This window comes from Saccostrea echinata, unplaced genomic scaffold (assembly GCF_033153115.1).
Source record: "Saccostrea echinata isolate AGI-Se365-2 ecotype Australia unplaced genomic scaffold, CSIRO_AGI_Sech_v1 ptg000003l, whole genome shotgun sequence".
NCBI classification, from domain to species: Eukaryota; Metazoa; Mollusca; class Bivalvia; order Ostreida; family Ostreidae; genus Saccostrea; species Saccostrea echinata.
Window position 1 is genome coordinate 3,312,295 of NW_026889752.1, and position 20,612 is coordinate 3,332,906.

Genomic DNA, 20,612 nt, shown 5'->3' on the forward strand with positions numbered 1-20,612 from the left:
GCACATCGGAAAATGTTACATTTTGTTTGAAATAACATGTCAAATTGTAATATTTAGGTCCGCTTATCTTAATAATCAAACTATAACATAGTTATGCTTCACATAAATAATAAACAACTACAAGTTGATAAGGGTATACATGTAGTTAAATGCAATTTCAAGTACATGTGTATATCAAAGTATCAGTAGGTTGGAAGAATTGCTTTCGCTCTCGATGCAATACAACCAGATTTTATCCATTTCAAAATAAATCAATACAAAAAAATAAACTGACAAAAGAATTGATTGTTTGCAGTAAAAAAAAATTATTAACGCTCCGTGCGAGGATCGAACCAAAAAATTTCCCACTCAATTGCACTGGATGGGAAACGCATACTACTGAGCTATCATCACTACACATACAACTTGGATTTTAAAACGACAATGAAGCACCGCATTACACATTGGAATTTTTTGGGGGGAAAGTTGATTTTTTTATGGTCTCTGGGTCTTCTCTCCTTTTTTTTTTTTTTTTTTTTTTTTTTTTTTTTTTTACAAATGATTGTTTGTTTCTTTGAATTAGAATGCATACAAATAACGTTTGAAAATCATGGAGAGATGACCCAGAGATAGCAAATTTTTAGAAAAACGTGTTTAAAAATGTGACATTTTGTACCAAATGAATCATCTAGCCTATTTTCAAGCATTGTTTTTAGGAAATCAAAACAGAATATGGGGAAAAATTTCCCTTTCCTATTTCACAGGAACCCGATACATCAAAAGAATGATAAAACTTCATGTCAACATAATTCTGTTGCAGTTTACTTGTATGGTGTCATATACTGGCGTTAGAAAGTAATTTTGCCAACTTTAAAATTAGATTCTCAACAAAGATGGGTAACTTGCATGTCAACATAAGGGACCAGGCAAAATTTATCACACTGATGGAACCGGTACAAAAAAAAAATAATTCATTAAAAAAAAAAAAATGTCCCATGGTTTTCATATTGAAAAAAAAATGTGTCCTATGCCTTTAGACTAACAAAAAAAGCTACTGTCCCATGGATACATGTACATCTTGATGTTCGTGAGATTGTTGCAACAGAAATAACAAAAAGTACAATGTTAACAATTATTCTTTATATATTAGTATACATGTATAACATGGATACAAAGAAATTTAAGATGCTTTCCACCAATAAACACTGTCATGCTTCTAATGATTCTTTTTCAATAATTTGAACAGACATTGCACTTTAGAGAATTGTATAAACTGCATCTATATGAGAGAAAAATGCCAAATATTGAATATGGGAAATGTTTTATAATCTATAATCCCTTTGTTCACTCAAAAAAAAAAAAAAAAAAAAAAAAAAAAAAACTTTGCTTTAACAATTATGATTTTCCTAAGATTAGATTTGAAGGTATGTGAAAACATTGATGTATTTTTAATATCACCTTATACACCCCCCAAAGCCTATTAATACAGTAAAGAGTATATAAATCATTTAACCAAGATGGTAACCTTACTGATCTTCTCGAGTTTGTAATATGTAATTGACCATTTGTACTCCTCTTGTTTACTTCAGTCCTATACTCTTCTCTGTCAGTTTTCTCAGTCTCATTTCCACTCTCCCCTGTATCACTATCACTTTCTCCTCTATCATCACTCTCGCTGACTGTTTTTATACTGTATATTTTAGGAAAATTATGGAAATTCACTGAAAATCATGTTTAAAATAATGTTTGAAAATACGACATTTTTTTAAAAAAACTATGATAAATTTTTGGCGATACCCATCCCTACTCTTCTTATCATTGTTGTTCTTTTGTTAAATTTTGTGTGCAGTATTAATTTGAAGATTTATGTTGCACTTTGTATCCTTTGTTTGATTTTAAAAGATACAAAGATTTTTTTTAGGTTTTGTGTTTGAAAGAAATAAAATATGTTTTAAAATAATAAATGTCTCTCTTGAGTTTAGTACTGTAACTCATTTTTAAAAAGTGTTTGTCCCATGGGTATTTGTTACTAAAAAATGTTTTTGTCCCATTGTTTTTTTAATGAAAGAAATCATTGTCCCATGCCCGTTTGTACCGGTTCCATCACTGTAATAAATTTTGCCTGGTCCCTAATTATTTTGCATGTCGACATAATTATCTTGCACGTTGACATACTTTTCTTGCGTGTGAACATAATTTATTTTGCATGTAGGGGGCAGAAATATGCCATCATAAATCTTGCATACATTTTAAATATTAAATACATTAATTCTTTCATATCTAAATTTTTGCCAAAAAAAAAGTTTTTGCACATGCAATTTCTAGGGGCCAGTGTTTTTCAGACAGTATACTTTTACAGTTAGTTGGATAGCTTCAAACATTTGGACATTTATTTTTAAAATGAAAGAAAAAGTGAACAAGCTCACATACCCCACGCTCCCCCAAAACTCGACAATGCAACACGTAATGAATGACACAGTGCATTTTAAATACACAGTATAATTCAAAAAGGGGCATTACTTGCAAAAAATCATCACATCAAAACTTCTTGCATATAAGGACATTCAAATCTTTGTATGTTACAAATTTAATTGGGCTGAAGTTTATAGATAAATAATGGAATCAAAATTTCTTGGTAATATACAAATCTATATATTGTGTCTGAAATACCTACAAAGTTTTAGGAAATTTAGTGCAGGAGTTATGCTGACAAACTGTTATTTAAATTTTTCAGTGATTTCGATTTGTTAATGAGTGTTAGTCCATGTCCAACACATGACAATTTACACATTTAAATAATTGATGGAAACAAAATTATGATGTAGTCATATGAATTTGTTTATATACTGTACTTCTGAAATTATTTAAGGCAAAGCAACAATTGAGTGAAGGGGGGGGGGGGGGGACTATCCAAGATTTTGTGTGTGTGTTAAATCATTAATATTTTGATCTCAAAATCAATAGGGGTCTTTTAAGGTCATAAAATATTTCATTACAAAAGCCGATTACAGTGGATTTCCTTATTAACTAGCTGGAAAGTTTCTTCAATAATAGGCAAAACTCTTAAGGCAAAAATAATGGAATCGGAATTTCCTGGTAATATGCACATCTACACATTGTGTCCTAAATATCTGCAAAGTTTGACCATATTCTGTGCAGCGGTTTATGAGGAGTTGCGCTGACAAACTGCTCATCTCTATATTCAAGATATGGCCAAAAATCTAAGTTGAAAAGTGCCGAAATTCACAGAAAAAATAAAGGAATCGGAATTTCCTGGTAATATGCACATCTACATACTGTGTCCTAAATATCTGCAAAGTTTGACCATATTCTGTGTAGCGGTTTAAGAGGAGTTGCGCTGACAACAAAACATTATTTCCCCTGCAACTTGTTGCGTGGCGTATAAATACGTAAAGTTTTTTTTCTGTTCTGTTTTCTGTTTTGTTTTGTTTTGTTTTTTTTGTTTTGGTTTTGTTTTTTGTTTTTTTTTTTTTTTTTGTTTTTTTTTTGTTTTTTTTTGTTTGTTTTTTTTTTTTTTTGTTTGTTTTTTTTTTTGTTTTTTTTGTTTTTGTTTTTGTTTTGTTTTGTTTTGTTTTTGAGTTTTATTGGTTTCATTGCGCACTCACAACAGAATTTTTTAACAACCCATCCATATATGTATTTGAGCCCAATATTAGGAATGTTGTAAAAGTCAACGCTAATAACATGTAGCAGTTAAAACTCTACTCTCTAATGACTCTTTTTGATTACAAATACATATGTATGTATAATTTCGCTCACATGAATCGGAGTCTGTTATAAATATTGATCTCTTAAACCAATATGCAGAAAGTGTTTCAGAAAATTACTTAAAAAGTATCATTCAAGCAAATCGAATGTACCATCTACAGCTTCTCCAGTTTCCATTACTCTTGCTGAAATTTTGATTTCAGTCATACCAAAAGTAAAAACATGTTCAGCACTCCATCTTCCTTTCACATGTTCAGGGACTGATATTCTTAGTCGGCCAAGTGGCAGAAAATTCTCATCGATTATTTTCGGATTGTCCTTTTCCGTGCAGTATAATCTCACAATGTAGTGTTTTTTATCTTTTGTGGTAGGATGTCCTTTTTTGGTTAATTCTAATCCAGTTGAAGGAAGCTTTGTATTTTTTGAAATCAGCTGTGAGAATACGTCATAACATCTTGCGACTCCTTCTTCGTCGATGTATTTATTCGACAATGGATGCTCACTGTCATTAAATTTTGGATCAACTGCTACTCCATACGAATAACGTAAGATTCTTGAAGATACTGCTAAGGGATTATGTCCAAATAACACTGCCCCTTTAATAACAGCCAAGCTACATTCATTGGGAATAATTATGTTTCTATGCAGGAACTCTTTTTGGAATATTTCTTGTAACAAACTACATTCCCCGTATCCTCCAACAATGAGAATATGCTGAATGTTTTCAATAGTCTCTAAAATTTTTCGAACATGCTGGATGATTTGACCGAGTGTGTCCTCGAAAAAACTCTTCATCAAAGTAGGAAAAATTTTCAATTTGTCTTTTACAAATGTTACCTGATCTCTTAAATAGGAGGACTGAATAGCTTTCAGTCTGTCCTCCTTAGAGCGTTTTTCGTTTAACACAGCTGACAGCTTTGTAACAAAAGAAGTCTGAAAATCTGGAGTAATCGAACGTTTTTTGTTTTCAAATTCTCTGAGGATTGTCAAGTACTCTTCCATATCATCAATTCTGAGCTTTTCTAACGTTCCTTTACCAAAAATAATATCGTATATCTTCATATATTTTTCATCAACGTATATTCCTCCATACGGTCCTCCACTGGCTCGATAGAGTTCTGTCAATGAGCCATCCTCGTCAACTTCATGAACACTAAAATCTGCTGTACCTCCTGAAAGAAATAATGAAAACCGGAGGTTTATAAATCTATGGAGTAAAATGTTCAGGTTGTCAGAACATAAAAAAAAACATTCCAGTACATAATTATTTGAAATAATTTGTGTATCCTTTGACAATTGCTTAATGAACATCAGATCTGGCCCAGGGATCATAAAACGTGTTAAGCTTAAGTCAAAATCTTTACATTGTACTAAAATGTTGTAGAAGTCAGGCAGACCAAAATTAATAATATTTTTCCATATTGCTTCACAAAAATATTTTATCTTCAAATTTAGAAATTAATTCAATGATTAATGAACATTCTACAGGCGATTGAAAATTTAAATTAAGTTTAAGTTTATCTCATGATCCCGGGGCCTGAACTGTGAATACAAGGCATTTTCATTTTGATGCAGAATTTATTTCTTAAAAGATTTTTATCATGACTCAGAAATTGTTGATCTATCAATGTTTACATGCTAATAAAAACATCCATTTAAATTTCTTTGCTAAAAAATAAATATATTATTTTTATGTTGCAGATCTAGAGATTCCGAGTTTGAATTCCTCAATATGCATATTTTGATGGTCAATATTACATGTACACCCCATTGGTCTGACGTACTAGGTTCAATCCTATTCAAGCTAAGTACTTGTTGTGAGTACAAAACTGATCAATTATTGCGTCTATTAAACATATTATAGATTTTTTTTTTAAAAATGTGATTATTAAATTATTTACAGTAAGTATATGTAATTTGTGGTGTTTGATGCAACAATGTACACAAGAAAGGATTTAAGAAGAATTTATTTTAAATTTTAGACTCTGCATGGTGGAAAGAAAAGCTTGAAAAAAGGTCGTTTTTGGCTTCTCCCCCTCCCCCCATAAGGCCATTCAGAAGCATCGTATCCTCCAACCACACTTTTTTTTATACATATCAAGTATTTTATTACGGAAATTATAGTATTTTTAAAGAAATAAATCGACATCCATCTAACAGAATCTATTATAAAATTCGTAATGGCGTACGGCGCAGTTGAAAATGTTGTGAATTTCTAGTACGTGATATTCAATATTGGAATAGATAATGGATCAAAGAAATTATTTTCAAAATACTGAATAAAAGGGGAAGATAGGTTGCTCATAATTTGAAATAATTACGAAGGCAAAATGCAATACAAATAGTTCCATTCATTCGATGTCTGGAGTCAGCCTCTTCGCTTTCCTCGCTACTTTTCGGCAAATTTCCCTGGTTATTTCGTTCTGATTAGTTCATACTTAAGGTATGTCACTCGTGAAATTTGTTATATCAAGGATTTTTTGAGAAGTATATTTTGGATATGTACTCATATAGTATGACTCAAAATCGCAGAGAAAATGGGGGGTCAGTGTGCATCTAACTGAGCTACGGTACAATTAAGTTGACCTTTTTGCACCTAAATTGTAACTCTTTGGTTAATCACTTTAACCGTTATCATATTTTATAAGATGTAAACATGGCAATAAACATAATCTTATTTTACGTAAAATAGTTTGAATAATATTCATCATTGAACAAATCATGCAAATTAATGCGCATAAATTTTTGTGTGACCTTTTTGCACTAAAAAAGTCTCATATTTAGGGTATTAAAAATCTAAATAGGCAATAGAATATTTTCTTGTATCAAACTTTTTACGACTTAAGTACTGATCAGTCGAAAGTATCGAGTAGTTTAAAATAATGAAAGAAAAAGTTGGGGTCAGTGATGTAAATTTTCAAATATTGGTCAAAATATGTGATTTTCAGGCAAAAAAACTGTGTAAATTTCATCTCAACTTCCTTGATATATATTCATTTCTTGGCAATGTTTGTTGAGCAAAGGTGTAAATTTTGTTATAAAAATATAAATTGAGACCTATATTTAATATTCCAGGCATATCATAATGGAAAATATTCTCTGAGTAAAAGTATGTGAGGCTTAAGTTCCAAGATATTAAATTTAATAAATGTGTAGATTTGCAGAATTTTCTGCTAAATATCCTTCCGCCACAAGAAATAGTCCCTTATAAATCTTGCTTCTTTGTGAATTTTTGAGCAGTTTTTTAATTGAATGTTGAACATTTTACATTGTTTAATTTAAACATGTTATAAAGATTGAATTGTAATAAATAGTTTTTAAGTAAGAGGTTCTGACTGAAATTTTCTAAAAGGCTGACGAGTGACATACCTTAAAGGATTGAACGTCCGTTACCAAAGGAATGTCGATGATGTAATAGTATCCAACATCCGCACTTATAGTTAACTTATAAACGCCAAAACTATTCGTTGAATTTATTCTTACGATCAACTATAGCTTTTTTGAGAATTGACACCTAAAACGTTTTAGTGTTTTAGTGACCGCTAATAAGGGAGATTTTCCTCCGATGACCCTGATTTATAGACGTTTATCACCTAAATACGACTGTTTTCAATTTACATGTAATTAAACGGTAAAACAATAATGATAAGTACCAGGAATGTAATTGTTATTAATTTCTATTAAATTTGAGTGTATGATAAAACATTTTTGAATGTGGCATTTATAAGGTATTAGTTATTGATGTTGCATGGGTAAGGAAACTATAACTTCACCATTATTTTTTCATTTGAGTTACTTCATAATAATCATAGTTGATAATATTCAAATTGTGTACGCATGATGAGAACAGGTATATGAATCCATATTTATATCCATTAATACTAAAGACTAGATTACGTCTCGATTAAATTTGCAGCATACATGTACCTCCAATATCTGCAACTAAATATCTAGCGCCAGAAACCGTAATAGATTTCCCAGTTCCAAGTTTTAGATTTTCTAGAGGGACTCGCTGACAGTAAACAGAGGCTGCTTCTGGTTCCAAAGCTAACTCTAGGCGATTATCCTTTATACCAGCCTATAATCATCATTATCATTATCACCTATTAGGTTTGTCTTTCACTTCAATTTCAAAAACAGTAATTGTTGTGTATTTGTTTTCCAAGAAATTATTTTTTTTTTAAATGCAAGTACATGTAGTTCTCTTTGTCCATAAAACATGCAGTTTCAAATTTTAATAGTTTAGATTATTTTTTTTATAAGGTTATAAAACATTTTATCATATTAATCTCATTAATGAATAACACAATTAATCCCACTTCAATAGCTGCAGTTCTCATAAACTTTTTTGAACGATCATTCCAAATGGCAGGAACCGTCAGGACATATTTGATTTCCGTCTCTCCGGGTTCTATTCCTCTGTCCTTCATTGTTTTGAGGCAATGATCTTTGAGGTATTTGATTGACAGAGAAAAGATTTTCAAGGCTGAAAGCGATTTTCCAGATACGTCGTCAATATATAAATCTTTTCTCACATTCTAAAACAAAAAAATAATCAAGAAACAGAACTCAATCGATAGGTGCAAAGTAGTTTCAAGCACGAATAACAAAGGATGATGTGCCAAACGGCCCCCGGTAAATTGACAAAAAATAAAATATCTAAATTTTACTCTAATTTTTGCATCTACTTAATCACGTCATGGAATACTACTTTTACCGAATATAGAAACATAATTTGGAAGATATTTATCTTTATTTTGAGTAGGGGTACCATGTTTACGTCCAATTCCCATTGAATTTTGGCCCCGCCCCACTCTTTTAAGCCCTTAAAATATACGAGCGCAAGTAGGTATATTTTTCTCCTTCGGATGGTTGCTGTATTTTATTGAAATCTACCTATATGTGAAAGGAGAACATTGTACCTAACTGCGCTCAAATGTTGTGTTTAAAATATTGTAAAATCTGGCTGGTCCTCTCCATTACGAACAGATCGACGAAACAATTTTTCTGACGTAAGAATTAATTGATATGCTAATCGAAGCACCGGCGTGACTCTCTAACCGACCAATCAGCTAAATGAGTTGTATTACGAGTGAGTACTACAAAATTTCTAAGGACATTAAATGCTTCGAAAAAATGCATAATTTTTTCTTCTTTTCCGATAATTTTTTTTATTCATTTGAGTTACAGATTAGACACGAATCTACAATTTCCGTGCTCATAATTACAAACTATTTTTTTTTTGTAAATATACATTGTATAATTTCATAGTTTTGTAAAGCGTCCTTGGGCAATTGGCTACACGTATTCCCGAGAATCAGTGAATATACACGTTTCATTGTGAATTTCTCGACCCAAGACGGTAAACACTGAAGTTCCATACGTATTATCATGTATAAAAAGCCTTTGCTGACCATTAAAAGTTTGAAATGTAGTAGACATAATATGTAAATTGACCTAAGCCACGTGTCCGTGATAAAATGTAAACATGTGGTAAACCAGCATGTTTTGTCGTTCAGTCATCGGATTGGACAATTGTTCTCGGTAAGTGACAATGACCGAAATAATAACAATAGCCATATAAGGTAGATTTCTCGGACATGCATACCTCTCTATTGTACTGAGACCCGCCTATTCTTTTTTCATAAAAGATCCTATTGTCAAACCAAGTCGAATTTTGCTCTCCTGGGGTCTAAAAAAAATCACAGATAATGCAGAAATCATCATATTTAAAATGTGGTGGAACTATTGAAACTATTCAAAAGGCGTCGTATTTGTTCACTTTTGTTTGAAAACTATCAAAATCGTTGTAGAATAAATATAATTCGCCGTAGAAAAAGGGGCCTCAGAAAGAAGTTTTGGCACATCATCCTTTATGAATACTTAATTCAATTATGAATATCAAACTGACTTAAATAAATAATTATCAGTTAATTGAAGATATCATTAGTGTTATTCTTGCTGTTATCATTTGAACTCATAAAGGCATCAATTTATTTCTCGCTATGAGAAATTAAATTGATGCGCTCACTGGCACTGGGTGGGCTTTACAGACTTAAATTTCAAATCAATGAATAAAGATAAGTAATTATTAATGTCTTCTTTTTTTTTTAAAAAAATCGAATTAAGTATCAGGTAAAATGTACCGTAAATAAAAGGAACAACTGTCTTCAAATATAAGGAATAATTGGTTTTAATCTTATGCATGCATAAACGCCCTCAGGCCTTAATGCAAATTATCACGTGAGCAAATTGTTTGATCACATCATAAAAGCAAACAAGAAACCCAAAGGCCTTAAAGGTTACCTGCGCATCATACAACCCTGTAAAGGATCCACCGAATGGTTAAAAACTATATAATAACACGAAGAAAACTTAAACTCAAAAAGAAGAAAAAAGATGAGCAGGGATCAACAAAATAATTTGTCAGATAATCAGCAAGTCAGAATTTGCCTTAATGGGCACAGTGCTATCTACCCTCTAATTAGTATTACCAAACATACCAATAGTACACAATATTAACAGAGTGCCAACTGAACAATTCCCACCCACAATGACCTCTCTTCGTCTTTGAATTATATTAAATACATGTAAGTAGATACTCGTTGCGAGCAACGAGAGGTCTTCCTGCTGAATAACCATCCTTATATTATGTGATATTCTTTGCATGTAAAATTACATTTATATGTGCTCGTAGTAAAGACACCTAAAAATATAACGGGGGTCTTTAAAAAATACCAGGATTTCAAAAGAATATATATATATATATATATATATATATATATATATATATATATATATATATATATATATATATATATATATATATATATATATATATATATATATATATATATATATAAGGGATGTCAACGAATATTCGAACATTCGAATATTCATTCGATGAGTTAATATTCGAATATGAATCTAAGATTCGAATATTCGGTGGTTTTCAGATTTAAGAAAAAAAAGAATATATTTTAATTAGAACAGTAATGGAATTATCCCGTCTTAATTACTAGCGATCCCCTAATTTCTTTCACTACTTTCTTGTATTTTATAGATCTTCTACATTATTTCATTTTGAATACGGTATAAAACAAAGAATTATAAATGTATAATACAAAAGTACATTTAGTAGTTTAATATGAATGGAATTCAGAATAATGCATCAATTACTTGATTACCTCGGGTTGAATACATTCCTAAATTTTAAAATCATTATCAGAAAATTAAAGACATAGGAAACTTATCTATGGAAGTGTTTGTTTATATTTTCAAAATATTGTATCAAAGATCATATTTAATTACATTTTCAACAGTGAAATACTATGATTTATTTATTGAATAAAGTGATATCCTCTCACAGTGTGAAAGGATACCAAAATGATATTCTCTCACAGTGTGAAAGGATATCAAAGTAAGTAAAAAATAATTTCTGGCCTGTCATAAGATAGAGATAGTAACTAAAATCTTGATAGAGCTACAACTGAAAATTTCTTCCCAAATGTGTTGCTAAAATCCATGCTATATACTGTTTTCAATCTCACAACTGCTAAGCTATGACGTCGGTCTCAACCGCTCAACTATGACGTCAAGTCTATGACACTGTGTTAAGAAAAGACAGAGGCAAAGGGAAATATTAAAGAAAATGTAATAAACAGAAAATTCAATGTTTTGTAGATGTTCGTAGAAATCGTGAGATTGGATTTTTTTTATATTTACACTCGTGCTTCGCACTCGTGAAAATATAAAAAAAATCCTGTCCCACTCGTGAAATAAATTCAATATTCATCTACAAAACATTGAAAATCCTCTATATATCTCTTATTAAGCAGATAATTGTGATTAATTATGTGTATTTTTAAATCTGTAAATTAAGTAAACGACAATCTTGCCCCTGGTGAGACGACTGGTTCGTCCGTTTGAGCTTGTGTAGAATTATATTTCTGCTGTATACACTTAAATCAATTACTTATTTTAAACATTGACAAATATCAAATGTAGAATTCCTTATTGTATACCTTCAAAAGTCTACATCCAATTTTACTTCCAAAACCTGCCATGAGAGTATGATGATGTACATTTAAAATAAACCACATTCTATTTATTTCATCGAATATTCGAATATATTCGAATACGTTCATTGAATATTCGAATATGAATTATTGACAAAATTGACATCCCTAATATATATATATATATATATATATATATATATATATATATATATATATATATATATATATATATATATATATATATAAAGCACTAAAAACCAACAACACTGTATATCCTAAGTGTCGGATCTACTAAGTAGATACAAGATAATTAGCGATAATTAATTCGTTCAATTATGTAAATCACACTTCACCAGACTACACCCGATAGACCGGACGCAATTCATAGCGCTCCGGATTTCTTTGTTCACAACTGTTTATAAACTCCAAATTAAACATGTAACATTGTAAATATTTAGTGTTTGGTAGTTTAGTAGTAGTGCTAGTTGTTTTTGCTTCTCTATTTCCTTTGTTTTTATATGACTTCTTAACTTTTTTCTTTGTCCTGAGGAAGGGACAGGTTGTCCCGAAAATTTGACAATTATTATTGTTCGTGTCGTTGGTCATTTTTAGTGCTTTATATATATATATATATATATATATATATATATATATATATATATATATATATATATATATATATATATGGAAACAGCGCAGAATTCACGCAGAAAAATAACGTCAAACATCATTTATAAAAAAAAAAATGAAAACCTAAATTTAAGCTTAAAAATGAGGACAAAACTCGGACATATGCGGAATTAAACCAAGATCCCTGCGTGAAAAATGTTCTTGGAAACCACTATACCAGGACAATATACCAGTCATGATCGATGTTTATTTGCACTCATTGCCTGACATAAAAAGCTTCAGGCAAGTTATTTTTTTTTCATAGTACAAAATTATAGGATAAAAGCTAGCCAGCCAACTTTTGTGCAGGCAGATTCATATCAAAATTTGTTACTTGCGTTTTAACAATAAATGTTAACAAAAGAAATAATCTGTTACTCATGAAAACTATTGACTTGTTTACTTCCGTTATTCTTTATGCATCCAATTCTTTTTATTCCATGCAATTCCAAACACAGACATCTCTGTGTAATCCTTTTCGACACTTCTATACTACTGCATCAGTCCATTTGTCTACTATAAAGGCGGGGCACGATACATTATTTCGCACCAAACGTCATGAGTAAATTTTCGCGCCTTTTGTTTGGAATGTATGTTCTATTGAATGGATGTGATAGCTTCAAATAAAAATCTTTAAAAGTATCTTCTTACAGCCTGATTTTTGAACCTTTAGAATGCGTATTTATCACAATGTTTTACATATAACATAATGTATGTGTTTAAGTAACGCTGAAGCAGTGAATTTGCTAAGTTTTCTTCATATTTCATTTTCCTGTTAACCCCAAAAGTGGACTATTCCGATACCTTACACATTCATGAAAAGACTGGAAAGTGTTGGAGCAAACATGGCTCGCACTACGACGGTCAAGGAATCTGATACCATTTAATTTTATTAAACAGTCTTTGAAAAAAAAAGTTGGTTTTTTTCGTATTTTTGTGGTTTTCTTTTCTTTTTATAGAAGATGAGCCCGGCATGCGAAAGAAATATTTAGCACATTATACTTACTATAAAATATTTCTTGCTTTAGTCAGGTAAGCTCCTTGAAAAGCAAATACTTATAACATCATTACCGTTATGGAATACCTCTAACTTCTCATTCTTTCTTGGACAGGACTTGTATTGGCTATGCCTGATGTCCAATCCAATTATGTAATTTGACCTTACATAATAAAATACTGCTTAAATATAGTATATATGAACCTGAGTCGCCTGCATGAAAATCGAACACGCTCACCATTATGCTTTTGGGACCCCCCACCCCCACCCCCCACCCTGCAAAGTGAAAAATGATGAATATCCAGAGTTTGGATTTATTAATTTTAAAACAGATGATATATGTAGCATTTTGAGAAATGTTTCTATTAACCTTACTAATATCATAGCAAAATATTGAAAAACAAAAAAGTTGAAAAATTCGACTTTTTTTACTAAGCTTCCGGTAGCGACCGGAAGTACTGATGACGAAAAAAAGGTGATTTTGAACATCGAGAAGTCATGTTTCATGTTCTATCATATCTAAGAAGTCTCCAGTTCATATCTTTAGCCGTACCTTAGATCCTTTGAGGATAAAATTCTTTTTAAAATCAGAAATTTGACCATAACTTGGCACTGGAACCGAATTTATCAAAAAGTAGATTTTTTTTTTATAAAATTCATATAAAGAACTTTTATCAATGAAACTTTCAAAGAAACTCATTGAATTGCTTTTTGAGAAATCGCGTGCACAAAATTTTGTCTTAAAAAAAAAGTAAAAGAAGAAACACAAGAAAAATTATTGCTATGGTCTTCCGTCCCTTCTCTGTCTTCAGAGAAGTTGATTCCTCACTAAACAACTTGTTATGTTGTGCATTCCATGTAACAACTTCATACATAAAATATAACTAAACGTTTATATTTTGAAAATATTGCAAAACAGAAACGGAAAAAATAAACGGAAAAAGATATCATTTAAAGGAGGGGGGACCTATGTCCAAAACTTTTTTGTGCGAAATGTTTTAAACTTTGAGATTATCACACTTAATTGTACAAAATATAAAATGATGATAAATAAGATTTTTTATTACATTTAAGGACTATCTACACTAATTTGTTTTATTTTACCTGATTTCGTGCATTTGGTTACCCCTTCCCTGAGTCCGCACCACACACGCATAACAAATTGATTGACAATTTACTGATGTATTAAGTGAAAGCATATTTTTGTACATATTGTTTCGAGTACAGATTTTTTGTGTTTTATTTTGTTCATACACTGTATATCATTGATTAAACATACCTTTATGCGTTAAGACGCTTTGAGCTCTTAATTATGACGAATCTTGCTCTGAACTAAATGTCATTGAAGTTTTTTCCCCTCTGCTTGAAATTGCTATTTGTTATTCAATCAAGATAAAAATAATCAATTCTACTTTCAAAATATGATTTGAACAAATATCTAATTTTTGAATCAACAGCATAGGTACCTTGCTACATTTACATTTACCTCGTTTTGTCATATCACAATTGCATCTATGCAATTAATTAGTGTAAAATTCAACTGCAAATTCTTTATGAAGTAGTAAAAAGACACACTGCTATTGTGAAGTCAAGCACCATTGCTCTGACGTTGAACAACATAGCCTCCTCCCTTTTAAAGATAAAATCTTACATTTGAGCCCAAACAACAGTGTGAACAAATTCGGACATTCTGGGATTGAATCCGCGTTGCACGCGTAAAAATTCAACGCGCTAACCATTACGCTATCAAACACCATCGCATCAAAGTAGCAAGTAATAAATATCTAGAGTACGGGTTATCAATTTTTAAACAAATTACATATTTAGCATTCTGACAAGACTCTCTCTTTAACCTCTAAATATCATAGAAAAATAATGAACAAAAAAATTACCCTTTTTAAATCACTTCTTGTGACGACCGGAAGTGGCGACGACACGCGAAATGTTTTCATCACACATCTACAAATCACATACCTGAAAGTGTCAGACTCCTACCTTTAACAATTTCTGAGAACATTCACGGACTAGAATTTTAGTGGAAAAAGTAAAAAATCGTAATAATTAATAAATATACCAAAGCACTTGATTTGTCTGCTGCCCGCTCAAAAGCAAAGAAGAAGACTTCCAAAATATTAAAGCATTTTCACAATATGATCATTAGAGCCCCATGCTACCTCAAGAATTTCTTACCCAGGGGCCATGAAATTCACACTTTTGGAAGATTCACTCTTCACGAATTAACTTAGTTTTCAAAGAATCAATATTTTTTTACTATATGATCCATAGAACCCTGCCTTAACTCCAGAAAGAGTTAACTCCAGAAGCCCTGTCCCAGGGCCATGAATTTCACAATTATATGGAGGGACTCTTTTTCATCATAGATAGGTTTTTAGATTTTTGCTACATGACCAGGAACAGAGAAGAGAAGTTTCAAAGAAATTGTGCATTTTCACTATATGCTCAATAGAGCCCCTCCCTTACACAAGACCTCCTGACCCAGGGGCCATGAATTTCACAATTTCAGAAAACAGAACTCTTTTTCAATATAAAAATGCACTAAGTTGCTCTGCTAAATGTAAATACCCCAAAACAAAGACAGAACTTTAAAAGAATAAATGCATTTTCATTATATAATAATAAAGCCCTGTCATAACTCCGGAATCACTGACCCAGGGGCCATGAATTTTACAGCTGTGGAAGAAGCACTCTTACTAATCATAACTACACTGTAAATGCACATGTATGTCCTTAGTTTGACTACCTAATATCCAGGAGCAGACAAGAAAATTTTCAAAGATTAATGTATTTTCACTACAAGTCCAATAATAACAAGTCCTGTCTTAATACCAGAACCCTGACCCTTGGACCAAAACTTTGACAATTTTGAAAGAGGCACCCTTGATCATCAAAATCTTTTAACTTTGTCTGCCAGTGTACGGAGAAAAGGAATAAGATTTCTGAAGAATTCATTTTTACTTTATGATCTATAGTGCTCAGCCCTAATACCATAAACCCCTGACCCTGGATGGGGCCAAGAATTTCACAAATTTGGTAAAGAGATCAATGCTTATTACAATAATGCCAACAGTTTGACTGCCTGATGTCCAGGAGTAAAAAAGAAGATTTTTAAAGATTACATTTATTTTGATTGTTCTAGCTCCACACCTCATGCTCTAGGGGAGCAGGGACCACGAAATTCACAATCTTCCCTCTTTACACTGATGCCTTATCCCAAAGTTGTTTGAAATTTGAACAGTGGTTCTTGAGGAGCTGGAAAAGTTCAAATGATAACACATGGCGGACGACAGACGTCACACGACGACGGACAAAAACAGATAGCAGTAGTTCACCTGAGTTACTCACGTAACCTTAAACAATTACGGGTGCCGACTGGGGTTTTCATTGCGCAATACTTCGCACAGCATAGTAAAACAAAGCGTATTTACTCTTTTAAAGCAACTATATGTTTACATAATTTATAAAAATTAATAAATTTAGGAAATCTCTGGTTAAAAAATCTAATAACATTTTTAAATAACTCATTTCTTAAAGGATTTTTCAAATGATGGGTAGATAGACGTCGTAATAGTGTGTTTTTGAAGTTATGAATAATCAAAGTTTTTTTTTGTGTCATTAATTATGTCAAAAAAATAAAAAGTATAAAATAGATGCTCTTGAAATTTTAAACTTAGGAAATTGATAATCTCACAATCAGTATATTATTTTTTTTATGTAAATCTGTGGTATCTGTCAAGTTTTTGAATACTCCATAAAAACAGGAAAATGGTCATGAATTTTAACATTCTGAGATGACCCAAGACGGTAGAATTTTGTGATTCTTGCATAAAATGGACAATATAGTATTACTCATCAAATAATATAATTTGACCAAAAGTCTACAGTAGCATTTGTATAATTTGCTCCGAAGTGCGACAAAATAGTATTTTCCTATTTAACCCTATAGTAAATGTACTTGTATTTTGAGAGGGTTCCTAAAAATAACCAGACGGTATATTTTCACTAAACTTTGCATGTATACTGAAATCAATGTAAGGTACATATCGTATAAAATTTTAAAGTTTCTTTATAATAGTTTTCACACAATAAAACCCCAGTCGGCTCCCCTAAAAACTCAGTATTCTTAGGTTTCATTTTATAAGATTGCCAATTATTTGCAGCAAGAAAAGGAACATTCTTACTTATATTCACCTTGAAATGAAGATCCATCTTGAATCTCTGGAAAAAATAATACCCTTGATGTTCATCTTCAGATGCCAGTGAGGCGAATAGTTCTTCCGCCTTAAATCCAAATGAATTGAAAGTCTGGTTTGGGTTCAGCAATAAACATGTAGGAGTCTTCATTGAAGACATGCCTCCCTGTCCGGAATACCATACTCCTGGGGAATAAAATGTTAATGGGTCGCCACTAAATGAAAACGCGTAACCGCTGTATGTTGTTCCAAAATCTATTGCAGCCACAATCCAGGCGTTACCACCCGTTTTCGATGCCATTGCAACAGCAAAAAAATGTATAGCAGCGCATGGGTGTAACTTCAGTTTATGTACCCTTCTTTTGCATTTAAGGTTCATTATCTCTCTGTTCATTCATATAAAATCTTTACTTACCTTATCAATACTTATGATTTTCAAAAAAAAAAAAAAAAAAAAAAAATACGATTTACAATTAAAATGCACGCACAATTTCTATACACATTGCGGGGCAAAATTTTACAAAAATTTCTTGTTCAGATTATGTTTTGGTAGATTCCTCACTTCCTAACTTTCTTTAATATATATTTATGATACACTATATATATATATATATATATATATATATATATATATATATATATATATATATATATATATATATATATATATATATATATATATATATATATATATATATATATATATATACCCATTACTTAAAGTTAACAAAAAACTGGGAATTTACAAAACTCGGTCTTTACATTGCATGTTTTTGGCTGTCAACATTTGAAAATTAAAGGATTGTAGTGTATGTCTAGTGAAATTCACAATCTCACTAGACACACCTTTTTCAAGATACTTATACGAATACTCGAAATGGACACCATACTTCACACTGACAAAGTTTTATACTTCTCAAATCGAAAGTAGATTTTTTTAAAAGTAATACAAAAAAATAAATAAAATAAGGTCTCTCTTCAGATTTTACCTTTTTGGTTCAAAGGACGTACTAAAAAATAAGAAGAAACTTAAATTTGTACCAATATACATATACATATTTGATAATGGCTTGCTGTAAAACTCAGATATGTCTTCACAGAGTATGTCTTTATATATATAGATCATTATATTTCCTTTGTTGTAGAGCAGAGTTATAATTGAAAAAGTCGTTTCAATGAGGTAAATGGATCATTCACAATGTACAGCGTTGTAAATGAATCTTAATAGTTATATATTTGTTGAAATATTCTGGATGGAGCAACACTGAAAGTTCTTATTTAAACCAAAAATAAATCTCTGTACGAAATTGAGCACAGTCCTTAGCCTAACTTGAATCTATACCTACATGTATGTTGCTATAATTATTCAAGTCTTCAGTGCTCTGTTAATATATATATATATATATATATATATATATATATATATATATATATATATATATATATATATATATATATATATATATATATATATATATATATAATTATTATTATTATTATTATTATTATTATAAATGATAATAAAATTAGGAGGTGTCAGGTTCTATTTGAAAATACATGTACATTCATTTTTTTTCTATTGATCAATACATAACGTAAAAAAAACATAAAAAAAAAACATTTTGTCTTAAAAATTTGGAGTACATACATATGGATCCATCCATTAATCCTATAAACAATACAAATCTAGAATAATGTAAACACACGGACCCATGTCATCGCAAAAGAAGCCAGTGAGCATTATTTTTCAACTAGCTACTCCCTCTGCTAGATTTCTTTATTGATAAAAGGAGGACTCACCAGTGATACATACCGTTATCAATTGCATTATAAATGTGAAATATGTCGGTTTATATTTGACCAAACAAGGTCATTATAAACGACAAAACATTTTGTAGACAGCGACAGTATGCATCTACCTCACTGTATATATTATCATACATCTGCATATATTGTCATTATCTGAACAAAATATCTGTAAATGTTTGTAGGCGGCGAAAACCATTTGTATCTGGCACATCAGTGTCTCTAGAATTATAGAAATTTGAATGGTTATTTTTTTAATTATTTTCATTTTGCTTACAGTCATTTCGAGAATTTTTCACTGATGAGGAGACATAATCTGATTCATTGAATTCCTATGAATTTTGATTCTCGCCTGGCGTTCAGGGCTCTAACATTGAGGCTTTTATATCAGTCCACAAGGGACCTCACATTTTATGGTCTCACCTAAAAGACTCGTGACTTTCATTCTAATGCGTATGCTTGGTGAAAGAACAACTACTGTCTACGTTTAACACTAGGTGTGACACGACGTTTGGAACGATTATCGAACACTACATGACCACTGAATCAGGAACCAAGCCCCGACTTTGATTTGAACATATTTTATTATGTACTGAAACATAAATGGATTGCATCAGGCATAACCTATATAAGCCTTGAATACTTAGCCTATTCAGATGTAAACTATTATCAATGTACATGTAAAGTGCATGACATCACAGATAAAAAAAATAACAGTCACTGAAGTAAGAAAAATGAGGGAATATTTACTTATATTATTTATTTAATGATTACTTTCGTTATCTCAGTTGTTACACCGCAAAATGTAATAACAACACAAAATGTAATAAACTGGGATTATTACATTTTGCATCATCACATTTTGCGTTGAGATCAATGTATTAACACGAAATGTTAAAACAGACTTTTTAGGGATGTTACATTTTGCGTAATTACATTTGCATCGAGATCAAGGCAAAATGTAATAACGCAAAATATAATAACACGATTTTTGCGCTGTTACATTATTGCGTCGAGATTAACGCAAAATAAAATAACGCACTTTTTGATTGTTACATTTTGCGTTATTTAATTTTTGCGTTGAGGACAACGTAAAATATAATAAATATAATTTTAAAAATGTAATAACACAAAATATAAATTCTTTTCTGGTATTCTCTTCAGCGCAAAACACCACAAAATTGATTCAAACTTATAACT

General features: G+C 31.0%; 1 protein-coding gene across 1 annotated transcript; it reads right to left on the reverse strand.

Annotated features, from left to right (window-relative positions):
- Positions 1-3,837: 3,837 nt before the first annotated feature.
- LOC133178688 (heat shock 70 kDa protein 12A-like) lies at positions 3,838-17,907 on the reverse strand. The gene is made up of 4 exons (XM_061313408.1): positions 17,605-17,907; positions 8,028-8,246; positions 7,636-7,786; positions 3,838-4,880 (listed from the first exon to the last, which is right to left on the reverse strand). Exons 1-4 carry the CDS (start codon positions 17,905-17,907, stop codon positions 3,838-3,840), a joined length of 1,716 nt encoding a protein of 571 aa, XP_061169392.1.
- Between the last annotated feature and the right edge of the window lie 2,705 nt (positions 17,908-20,612).